Source organism: Epinephelus moara, chromosome 6 (genome assembly GCF_006386435.1).
Source record: "Epinephelus moara isolate mb chromosome 6, YSFRI_EMoa_1.0, whole genome shotgun sequence".
Taxonomy (NCBI): domain Eukaryota; kingdom Metazoa; phylum Chordata; class Actinopteri; order Perciformes; family Serranidae; genus Epinephelus; species Epinephelus moara.
Window position 1 is genome coordinate 11,392,884 of NC_065511.1, and position 11,370 is coordinate 11,404,253.

General features: G+C 41.9%; 2 protein-coding genes across 4 annotated transcripts; one reads left to right on the forward strand and one right to left on the reverse strand.

The window, feature by feature from the left end:
- Positions 1–950: 950 nt before the first annotated feature.
- LOC126391967 (mitochondrial folate transporter/carrier-like) lies at positions 951–5,531 on the forward strand. The gene is made up of 7 exons (XM_050047020.1): positions 951–1,416; positions 1,534–1,684; positions 1,813–1,898; positions 2,852–3,006; positions 3,433–3,546; positions 3,745–3,890; positions 3,988–5,531. Exons 1-7 carry the CDS (start codon positions 1,224–1,226, stop codon positions 4,112–4,114), a joined length of 972 nt encoding a protein of 323 aa, XP_049902977.1. The 5' UTR covers positions 951–1,223; the 3' UTR covers positions 4,115–5,531.
- Positions 5,532–5,596: 65 nt separating this feature from the next.
- On the reverse strand, positions 5,597–10,809 carry cthrc1b (collagen triple helix repeat containing 1b). Of its 3 annotated transcripts, XM_050047022.1 has the most exons (5): positions 10,617–10,807; positions 9,497–9,571; positions 7,606–7,824; positions 7,266–7,482; positions 5,597–6,116 (listed from the first exon to the last, which is right to left on the reverse strand). In XM_050047022.1, the coding sequence occupies exons 1-5, from the start codon at positions 10,725–10,727 to the stop codon at positions 5,974–5,976; spliced, it is 765 nt and encodes a 254-aa protein (XP_049902979.1). In that variant the 5' UTR covers positions 10,728–10,807; the 3' UTR covers positions 5,597–5,973. The 3 variants fall into 3 exon arrangements, with proteins under 3 accessions (XP_049902979.1, XP_049902981.1, XP_049902980.1); XM_050047024.1 differs by lacking the exon at positions 9,497–9,571 and having other exon boundaries at positions 10,659–10,809; XM_050047023.1 differs by lacking the exon at positions 9,497–9,571 and having other exon boundaries at positions 10,617–10,804.
- Between the last annotated feature and the right edge of the window lie 561 nt (positions 10,810–11,370).

An 11,370-nucleotide genomic window follows, 5' to 3' on the forward strand; every position in this document is an offset into this window, starting at 1 on the left:
TGCTGCAGAGCTTCCTCTGTCATCTTTTCCTATTCTGCTAATCATCTGTGTTTCTGTACATTTCTTACATACTCCTCTTGTATCTCCTTCAAGAAACGAAAGACTATATTTACAGAAGTCCATCCTAAAGCCCTGCAGAAGCTGATGAGAAAAAAAAATCTTGTGATCCATTTTCAAAGTCTGCTCTAAAATATTTTTCTGTCCCGTGTTTATGACTTAAGAACATGTGAAAAAAAAGTTTTTGGCCTTTCCAAGTTCCATAATTTTTTTTTAAATTTGTACATATAGTATATTGTGTTGGCAAGCTATGTAACATTACTGTAGTGTCTTTTTCACTGTGATTTCCTCAACACTGCGACATCTGTACAGTACAACTTTTGTGCTGTAAGCTACTAAAAAAGAGAAATAATGTGCCTTACTGTACACACTATATTTTAGGTCATTCGGCTTACTTAAGTCACCATACTACTTCATGTGTTACAGGATACTGCATACAGATGAATATTTTAGCACGAATAATTCCACATTGTAACTTTGCACCGTTATTGCATAGAGTAATTATTTCGGTATCGTTTATAACGCTATTATTATTATTATTTTATTTATATCTTGTCATGTGTAACGTTACCTTTAAGTGGCTATTTCACGTCCCCTTTCCCTCAAGTAAGAGTCAGAGTTTAGTTCCTACCTGACGTTGTTCTGCGGGGGACAGGTGTTACTGTAACAGAGTGAGGTTAAAATGCGTTACAGTCTGTCTTGCCGTATGTTGGTGTGAATGTAAGAAGATAAAACAAGATAAACTGTAGCCCGCTTATTATCGACAAGCCATAAGGACTGTACAACGTTAACATTACCGAACATGTTATCGTTCGTCTAAAATGCTTTTACTTTGAAGGTTCCGGCCGGAAACACCGCTCTTACCTGTGGCTCTTTGACGTTTACTTAATACTAACAGCAAGGTCGTGCAGTGGCATTGCTGCTTGACATTTTGGGAAACGTTACTTCAGCCATGGACTGCTACCACATGTTGAAAACGTGGTCCAGCTGCTAATGTCCAGTGAAGATGCGGAAGGTTGAGGCAGGTAGCTCCGTCAGTGTAGCAGTGTCAGCAGGGCCCATGAGCTGTCGTCACAGTGCTAACTGTTACAGAGTGAGATTTTAACGTTACCTTACGGAGTGCTCTGTTAGCCGACAGGAGCTAACCAGGGTAATTACCGTTAAACATGAGTTCAGCTCCAAACCACCGTACCGTCAAGATGACAGACAGCAAACCAGTTTCTGCTGTCTCATTAGCTGGACGTGTCCAGCAGATGTTCACCCATGTGAAGATAGAAAACCTTATAGCAGGACTCAGTGGAGGAGTGGTGTCAACTCTGGTGCTGCACCCTCTGGACCTGGTCAAAATCAGGTTTGCAGGTACTGTATGGCATTACACTTCTGCAGATGGACTTGTTTAATGGCAACGGTACAATGCTGCTATGGGTCATTCCTTCAGCTAATGAGTTATGAGTGTTTGCTGTCCTTTTAATGCAGTGAGTGATGGGTTGGAGTTAAGACCTAAGTACAGTGGCATATTGCACTGTATGAAGAGTGTGTGGCAGCAGGAGGGACTCAGAGGACTCTACCAAGGAGTGACACCCAATATCTGGGGTGCCGGAGCATCTTGGGGCCTCTACTTCTTTTTGTACGTAAGCTATTAATAAACCTGTTGGATCATGCCTGCACCATGATAGTTCTCATGACTTGCTTTGACCTCTTAAATGATCTGTAACTGTTACATGTCTTCTTTCTCACACTAATCCTCCCTTACAGCTACAATGCAATCAAAGGGTACACAAAGGATGGCCGTGAAACTGAACTGAGTGCCACAGAGCATCTGGTATCTGCAGCCGAAGCAGGTTAGTCCTACATGTGCGTGTGAACGCTGCTGCCTAGCTGCTACACTCACATACTTAGCACACAGTCAGCAACAGGCAGATAGGACTGCTCTGAGCTGGCCGTAGCTGACAGGAAGCAGAAACAAATAAGTACTCAGGCCTGCAGCTCATTAAAGTCACACAGGGTCACATGCATCTACTTCTTGTTGGCCAATGGAGTCAGGAGCTGAGCAAATTTAGTGTCTTCAAAGAGGATCAAAGAGAAAGACAGGGTTTATTTTAGCTGCTTTAAACGGCATGAGAACAAACATTTTTGATTTGTAGGTTGAGACATCTCTGTATACTACAGAGCTTCATTTATAATGGTATGTTGTGACATATTTTACCTTTGTCAAAAAATATTGCGCCAGGCCATAATGGGATTTCAATAATATTTTGATTATTTGTGCAGCCATACAACAGATATAAAGATGTATTTAACCAGATGAAATCTTTCAGTGGTATGATTGCCAAAACCTCCTTTTAATCATTGTTTTGTAATTATTTGAGAGGAATGTGTGGTCTTCCTGTTGGCTTGAAAGAATTGTTTCTGCTGTCTCATTAATTGGATGTTTTGGCACAAGAACCACCGCTGAATGACAATGTATTGTTTATCATCTCATGCTGTGTGAACTCTAGTAACTGTGGTCTGCAAAAACAGCAGAGCAGTTTTGTCTGGCACCAACCACCACATTACAATCAGCTTCACTTTAGATCATGCCTCTTCCTCTTCCTATTGAGGCGAACACTTGATCCGCGGTTGAAGGGCTTAGATCTTCAGTTGGAGGCACACACAGTAAAAATGCACCATTTGACGAAGCTGGCTGTGTGTGTTAACAATCATGTCTACCTAGCCACTGATTGTACTTTGGAGAGTCTGTATTTGAAAAATGTTGTTTGCCTTGTTTTAACAATACCTTCCTGTCCTCACCTAGGCATCCTGACACTCACACTAACCAACCCAATCTGGGTGACCAAGACCCGGCTGGTGCTTCAGTACAATGCTGACCGAACCAGTAAACAGTACAAGGGGATGGTGGATGCTCTGGTCAAGATCTACCGCCACGAGGGAATGGCAGGACTATACAAGGTTAAACATCAGTGTATTTTTGTACTTTAATGTAATATAGCATTACACACGAGGCTTATTTTACTCACTGACAGGTAGGCTGTTTTGTAGAGGAATTTCCAGACATTACTAAAGTAAAAGTTACTACGCTCAAATAAAGTTTGGTATTGGTTTATTGATCACCACTAGAGGGCATCAACAGCCTATAGTAGCCATAGTAGAGACCTCACAAGCCATGAATAATGGTAATAACAGAGAGAAGTATTACACTGAATGTGTGTTCTGTTGGCTTGGCAGGATAACTGCTACCACATTACCCAGTGAAATCTGACAGAAAGTCTTTAAAAAAGGCAGGGAGGGTCATAGTGTGTGCATTTCTAGATAATGCATTATGGGTATACTTGTGTGTCATAAAAGACTGACTTACAAAGCATGTACTTGTCCAAGGGTTATGTTCCTGGTCTGTTTGGCACATCTCACGGGGCGCTGCAGTTCATGGCCTATGAAGAGCTCAAGAGAGACTACAACAAATACAAGAAAGTGCCTTCAGATGCCAAGCTGGTAAGTCATTAACCCCGCGAGCCACAGGCTGTCTGGAAACATGCTCAGTCTTTAATAAAATCTGGCATAAAGCTCATGACTTTGAAGTGTAATAGGACTGAACCCACAGTGGGTAACTAGCAGTTGAAGAAGTGACTCATCAGTTTTCCTACTCTGCTCTGCTCATGTCTCTCTCCGTCTGTTTATCTGTGCAAACAGAGTGCATTGGAATATATCACAATGGCCGCATTATCCAAAATATTTGCTGTGGCCACGACATACCCATATCAGGTGGTGCGAGCTCGCCTGCAAGACCAGCACAATAGATACAATGGAGTTATTGATGTCATCAGACGGACATGGAGGTATGATACTGATCCACTCACAAAGGGGCCGAACATGCATTCCTACTCTCTAAAATTAGCCGATAAGTAATGTTATTTTGTTTTACTGTCTCTGCAGGAACGAAGGCGCCAAGGGTTTCTACAAAGGCATCATCCCCAACGTAATTCGTGTCACTCCTGCCTGCTGCATCACCTTTGTAGTTTATGAGAATGTGTCTCGCTACCTTATGGGACAAAATAAATGAGGCTTGGACGGCTGCAAAGACTCTGAGCTCACACTGACACTTGGGTGCCATTCAGAGATGCAGAGAGAAACACATCAGACTGGAGCCGAACTCTGTGCGCAGTGTACATGTGAATGTGGCGATGTGAGAAGCATTCATCTGCACTGACAATGACTGAAAATGTTGCCAAATGGAGCAGTGAAACCAACGGTGGATTTCCAGACACTTGACAAACACTCTGACTTCTAGAGAACAGCATGTTGCTCGTCATGCCAGAGAACAAGCTGACGTTCTGTTAGTTTGTTTTTGTTTTTGTTTTTTTAAATGATGCGTAAGTCGGCATTTTTATCAGAGGAGTTTTGATAAATATTTCATCATAGTTCTGTTTACATTTTATGTTCTTTGGTGTCAGAGAAGGGCACAGGATGAAATATGAAAAGCTGATTATTAACAACAAATTCGAGATCTTCTCAGGGTTCAGTTGCATGTGTATGTAATATTTGGCTCTGTCTACATGTATGCAGATATTTATATAAATGGATGTTTTCCTCTAAGTTTTGGCTTTTCGTCCACATGCAGTTTTAGGTCACTAAAACTAGGTCACAGAGACTTTTTGAAATGACTTCTAAGGTGCAGATTTTTCAAAACAATGGCGGACTACCAGTTTGGTAAAGTTTTGTTAGCACCGTTTGGTCTAAGGATTACTTGACATATAAACTTAGCATTGCTGCACTACTTCACGGATGAATAGAGGCATCTGCTGCACCCAGTGTTTTTGCTCCACCTCAGAGTCCACAGTTCAAAGTCCACCATAAACAACGGTTTTGAATCAGACCTGATCGAACCAGCAGATGGTGGGACACTTTCCAAAGTGGGATGGTTGTCTATGAGCTTTAGAAGGCAAATGTTTGTATGTACAGAGCATCACTCGTATGTTGGAGTGAGCGCCTTCATCCTTTAATTGAATAGGAATCAACAGTGATGAGATCTTTAGCAGGAGTTTTAAAAAAACATGATGTTGTCCTGTACACTTTACTACTTTTGTGAGGAGGAATGCAGCTAACGCCGAGGAGCGTTAGGGGTGGTTTTTGCATTTTAGTGTGGACAGAGATATTTTGTAAAAGGAAGGTCATGTGGACAGATTTCTTTTTAAAACGGAGGGGGAAAATTTCCTTTTTCAAAAATATCTGTATACGAGTAGACGGGGCCTCAGTTTGTCTCTTAAATTATTATTTTTTTATATAAACAGGTTGCAGCAATGGGCATGATTTTTGTTCTTAACACACCAATACAGTACATTTATTCCACATTTAATTTGTTTGCTGGCAACAAATTGTAACGTTGCTTTATCAACATTTTGTTACAAAATCCAAACTGTGATTCATCTGCATTGTCATGTTTGATAAAAATACATTAAATGTATTACTTTGTGGCTACATTAAGTAAGTGCAGTGTAGTTCGAAGCTCCCAATCATAATGAGAAGTCATTAACTTTGAGTCAAATTCTTAAAAAAAAAAAAGTATTTTATTAACAGTAATAATGACCAGAAACATGTCACATGAGTACAGTTTAAATATTGTCAATGTCTTGTCACAATGTCTGTTAATGCTTACTGTGTATACCAGCAGCACCCGTAAGCAGAAAAGCTACAGTACAAAGTTTATTTCTGGTAGACAGAATGACACAGTATTCTTGTTTATAGGCCTGTCAACTAGTATAGCATTTAAAAAACAAAACAAAACAAAAAAAAACATTCAAGTTACCAACAGTGACGCTGTGACGCCTCGGCAAACCACACCTGATTATTTCAGAGGGCCAGATAACACACTGTCATACTACCAGGACTGGGCCCTCCCTGACATGTAACTTTTTAAAACTTTTATTTTGGCAGTTCCTCAATAATAATCCTGGATACTGAATTCCACCCTGTAGAAGCGTCACCTCTGGGGTAGTCAGCACAAGTCCCCACCCACACAGCCACATCCACCAACCCCGCTTTGACACCCTCACACAGGCCTTCAACTGGAAAGAAAAAAAAAAAGACAAATGAATTTCAGGGAACACCCAAACTGTCTCCAGACACAGCAACTGTTAATTGTTTGGTTTTCTGACACAGTGATAAAACTCTCCAAATTGGAAGGGTGTAACTTTACTTAAAAGATCGTTGACAAAGCTTTCCAGCTTCCACAGTCCAAGGTTAAACAAGCACTTCAAGGAGCAGTGTGTGGGATTTAGTGGCATCTAGTGGTGAGGTTCCAGATTGCAACCAATGAAACACCCCTTCACTCACCCCTCACTTTCCTAGTGTGAAAAGAACCCACGATGGCCTTCAGGTAACACAAAAACCTGAAATGCCCTCTCTAGAGCCAGTGGATAAGAAGGGCTCATTCTATGCCAACGAAAACACGGTGATTCCTGGTTTCAGGTGATTATAAAGTCATGAAAACTTAATAATAAATATTAAATTCTGCTACCAGATCCCCCAAATCCAACACACTGCCCCTTTGGAGGAACATCTTGACATTTTGGGAATTATGCTATTTGCTCTCTTGCTGAGAGATGAAAATCTCAATATTGCACTCATACAGCAGCCGGTTAGCTTTGCTTAGCACAAAGACTGGAAAAAGGGAACAGCTAGCCTGAATAGCTTGTCTGTGAGGACTAAACAAACTAAACACATGAAACTACTTGGTGAGTTTTAGAGGTGTTAGGCAGATTTTTTTCACATTTAGAAACAGCCAGGCTAGGCCAAAGCTCAGCTCACCTGGTAGAGTGTGCACCTGACATAGGTTGAGTCCTTTGTAGAGGCTTGAGTTAGATTCCGACCTACGGCCCTTTGCTGCTTGTTATCCCCTGTCTATCTACAGCTGTAGTGTCTATCTACAGCTGACCTTCAAATAAAGGCAAAAATGCCCCAAAAATTATCTTGAAAATAAGAAAGAGCCAGGCTAACTGTTTACTCCTGCTTCAGGTTTTATGCTAAGTCAAGCTAACCGGCTGCTGGCTCCAGCTAAAGCTCATGTAACACCTAACTCTTAGCAAGCAAGTAGATCAGCGTGTTTCAAAATGTTGCTCTGTTGCTTTAAACTCAAGCATTATACAGTATAGCACTGGAAAAAGTATAGCTGGTTAAGGTTTCTTGCACAACAAAGTCAATAACTTGAGTCATACCTGAGGATGTTCTGTGGATGTTGATGGTTGAGTTGAGCTCAGGACTTCCTTGGTCTAAATAGATGATGGACTCGATGGGCAGGGGTCCTGTGCACTCTGCTCCGTTAAAGGTGAAGTACCACCTCTGACAGCATGCGTTCTTACACTTGAGTCTGAGAGAACCACTGAAGAGGACTCTGAGGGCGCTGTCTGAACGCATCTTGGTGAATGTACAGTCCTGCAACACAGCATAGGGAAATGCTGCCATGTTTACACACTGTGGTGGTTGTATACTGTTTGACAATTAGTGAAATGGCTGAAACAGACAGCCACATGTCGTACAAGGTATCAGGATACTTACCGCTACTTTACCCAGGTCGATCCCATAATTCAGAGAGTTCCAGGCACACTGCTTGTAGTTGGGCCTCCACGGCTCTTCGAAGACCTCGCTCATGCACTCGCCCTTCTCGCCTTTGAGCCCATCACGTCCAGGGATACCCGGTGTTCCTGGGATGCCGTTGGTTCCAGGGTTACCCTCTCTGCCAGTGGTGCCTGCTGGCCCCTGCATGCAACTGCCATACTGGAAAAACAGGCAAAAGAGGAAGTAGTGATGGAAGCTGACAGTAAAAAAAAAAGCATGCAATAACAACAGCAGAGTCTATTGTTATCTAACTTCCTGTTTCAGATTTTCTTTTTTTCACCCTGGTGGATAAGTCTCAGTTTGGTCTGCATGCACCGTGGACACCTAAATGCTGCCATTCATCCAACCATCACACACAAGAAGCCAGATTATACCTCATTTACCAGTCATATAAACAAATACACTGCCATAGGACTGTAATAAGTGTAGAAACAGATGGGATCCGAACCAAGGCAAAGCAATAGAACCAGCAACCATGAGGCCGTGAAGCAAGTGAATGACAGATTGTGTGTTAATGAGGAAGTGAGGGCTTTGAGACAGCCTAAATTAGTAGGTGTTTGGCCACACATCTATCAGTGTGATTCATTGTCCAGCTGAATCTCCTGCTATGTTTAAACAGATGCCGCGTCTTACTCAAGCTGAGTCAAACACACACAGAGACACACGGAGACACACAGAGACGGAGGAGCTTGCCAAAACTGCCCTACCACATACAGAGATAGACACAATGAAGATCCAAATAGCTTGGTGTAATATATTCTTCAAAGAGCCATTTTGACCAGCAGATTACAGTGTGTAGGTTAGCTGTTGAGGCTTTTTTTAGTTGGAGTTGGGTTTTAATTTTGGTTATGTGATTTGTAAGTGTCATTTAGTCATTCCTTAGTCAGGACAGACATAAACTGACACGTAGATGTGCGTCCTCGCCCTTAAGCAAACACTGATGCCAAGAGGATTTGGGTCTAGGTTTTTGTTGGGTCATTGCTGCCCTTTTGCTTAGCATGCAGCTGTGGAGCAGTTTTAGGGGCACATGGCCAAAAGGAATAAAGGCAAAAAAGTCCCCGGGCAGGAGAGGAGAACAAAGAGCTTTAACTCCAGTTTCAACATCTTGTCTTGACTTGAGTCTCTGGGGTGAAGTAGAAAAATCTATCTCAGATGATGTGAATCTGGAAAATGTGTAGAAGTAGGGGGAATTACTATATTCTTATGTCAGCTGCTGTGAGGCAGATGGTCGAGAGTCTGTTTTAGCCATTAAGTGGCTTTGCTGGAGCAACCTGGAGATCTGACATCATCTTTAAGGAAAACTGGGAAGTCTGTGATGAAACCAGTAGATTGTGGTTTGGTATGCATGTGCTGTAATAGACGTGGAATTTGTCCTCAAGGAAAAGGGGCACCTTGGCTAATGGGGTGACAAAATGTGGAAATACAGAGTCCGTTTGGTTGATATTCAGACATTCAGCAAGGAGGACTGTTTTATTAAGGGTTGGATTTTTGGAGACATTTCAAAGCAGACTAATGAATGGAACCTCTGTCCACTTTGCTACACAGCTGACTTTAATATTAGCTTCCAGTCTGCTGTAGTGGTGCTGCCTGCCTGCAGGAATTACACTCCAGCTCTTCTGAATATTAGTAGCACACAGCCAATTACTGTAACTGAAGCATAAAGGCTGCATTCGCCCCCAAAGTGCAGAGGAATCAGTCGTATTTCATGCAATAGCTAACACTGAAACAAGGACTGAAGCTCTTCTGGAGCATGCACAGCAAGATATAATGCCTCAGACATTTGTGAATGTACAGGACCATGGAAGGATGCAAAGTAGAATTTTATTTTTACCACGTTCATATAAGCAGATCTTCCTTCTTCAGAGTGTCTAGTGCAGTTGGGCTTTTCTGCATCATTTCCAGTGCACTAGATACAGATGGTAACATGAGATGCTTTTCAGTACATCCCCCTACTGTGGTCTCAATTGTGGTATATGACTTTGGAGGATAATAAGAGCAACTGCTTGAGCTCTGTGGTTCTCAGAGTGGGGTACGCAGACTTCTGGGAGTCCCCAGGGGAGGTCCACAGAGTCCCAGTAAAATAAACACGAGTTTCACTTTCATTTGACTCCCAAGAGATTGAGGAGAGAAATGTGTGTCCACTCTGTTCCTTCACTATCCACCTAGGCTATAGCATGGAGGGTTATATAACTCTCGACAAAGATAGTCTTAAGATTGGGGTTGGTGTGAATTGGGTGCTGTGGACTTGTTGATCATATCAGATATATTGTAATACATGTATCAGCCTTAAAATATTAGACGGAATTCCCCCAAAAATCAAATCATATAACCGCTTATAAACTAGTAAGACAGCCAGAAAGATAACAAAGGGACAGACAGTATGAGCCAGACCCCAACTTCCTGTTAGGGTTTTTTTCTGTCCACTCAGTCTGCTGGAGAGCAGCCAGGCCTGGAATAATAGAGAACCAGCTGACCATACAAAAGCTATAAAACAGCATTTCTCATCTGCTGCTGGGACCAGGTAATTTTGGACACCATAATGCCAAAGTGGTGACCACACTCATTGCACTGTAAGCATACATGTGGATCATGTGGATGAATCAGCATATTACTTTTTTCTTTTTGGGAAATCACTTGTTTAAACATAGGCCTACTTCTGGCATGCCACAAGAAGAAGAAATCCCAGGATGAGTTTTAGGAATATAACATGCAATGTGCCCTATGGATGTTAACAGAGATGCATTAAAAAGACAACAAAGCGCGATAAATGACAATAAAGCCATTCTGCTGTAGTTATTATCATTTCAAATAAGCTCCATTTGGATGCCTTTTAGTTATGGGAAATCACAACATCTATCCAAAACGCACAAGTCCTTCCTGGAAATGGCACAGAGTCTACTTTTAGAAATTATCAAAGCGGCCGCATGGTTATTTCAGCTTATCTCTCTTACCTTATCAGCGTCAGGATCCTTTCGGTATCCTCTATTTCTCACCTTTTCCACGCCATAGAGCGGTAAAACCAAGCAGACAAGCAGCAGCAAGCGGGCAGTGAGAGGAGACATCGTGCAGCAGACAACGGACGGACTGTGCGCGCGCTCTGAGAGGCTTGAAGCGACAGTTTGACTCCAGCTCCAGACAGTTTAGTCCAGATGAGGGCAGGACAAGAAGGAAGGAGCCAGTCAACTTACAGAAACATTCTGTGAGGGAAAAAAAGCATCACAACATCCCTGTGATATTCATATGGGCTGCATAAGTGAGTCAGTCATGTTTTATTTTCTTTTTCTTTATTTACTTTTTTTTGGCAGTGCCGGACCTAACACATACAGCAACCCCCCCACCCCCAAAAAAACAAAAAACAAAACAACAAAAATTAAAAAAATTATCATCTTCTATACAGTGTATATTGTATTAATCACGAACAAGATCAAGAGTTGATGAGAAATCAACAAAATAAAAAATAAAAGAATACAGTATGTGCAAATCTGCCAATCTCCACATACACCCATACACTTTCCCATATATCTTATTATTAATATAGGTACATACACTCACCGCCCAGTTTATGAGGTACACTGCTTCAACTGCTCATTGACACAAATAGCCAATCAGCCAATCACATGGCAGCAACTCAATGTATTTAGGCATGTAGACATGGTCAAGACGAAACTGCTCATCTACTGGGATTTTCACGCACAACCATCTCTA

Bases quoted from the DNA above. Each gene is read 5' to 3' on its own strand.
- LOC126391967 (XM_050047020.1), top strand. From the start codon at position 1,224: ATGAGTTCAGCTCCAAACCACCGTACCGTCAAGATGACAGACAGCAAA. The intron at 1,417-1,533 runs GTACTGTATGGC...CTTTTAATGCAG, and splicing joins GGTCAAAATCAGGTTTGCAG to TGAGTGATGGGTTGGAGTTA. The intron at 3,007-3,432 runs GTTAAACATCAG...TACTTGTCCAAG, and splicing joins GAATGGCAGGACTATACAAG to GGTTATGTTCCTGGTCTGTT.
- cthrc1b (XM_050047022.1), bottom strand. From the start codon at position 10,727: ATGTCTCCTCTCACTGCCCGCTTGCTGCTGCTTGTCTGCTTGGTTTTA. The intron at 7,483-7,605 runs GTAAGTATCCTG...GCTGTGTTGCAG, and splicing joins TCGACCTGGGTAAAGTAGCG to GACTGTACATTCACCAAGAT. The intron at 6,117-7,265 runs GTATGACTCAAG...TTTTCTTTCCAG, and splicing joins CATCCACAGAACATCCTCAG to TTGAAGGCCTGTGTGAGGGT.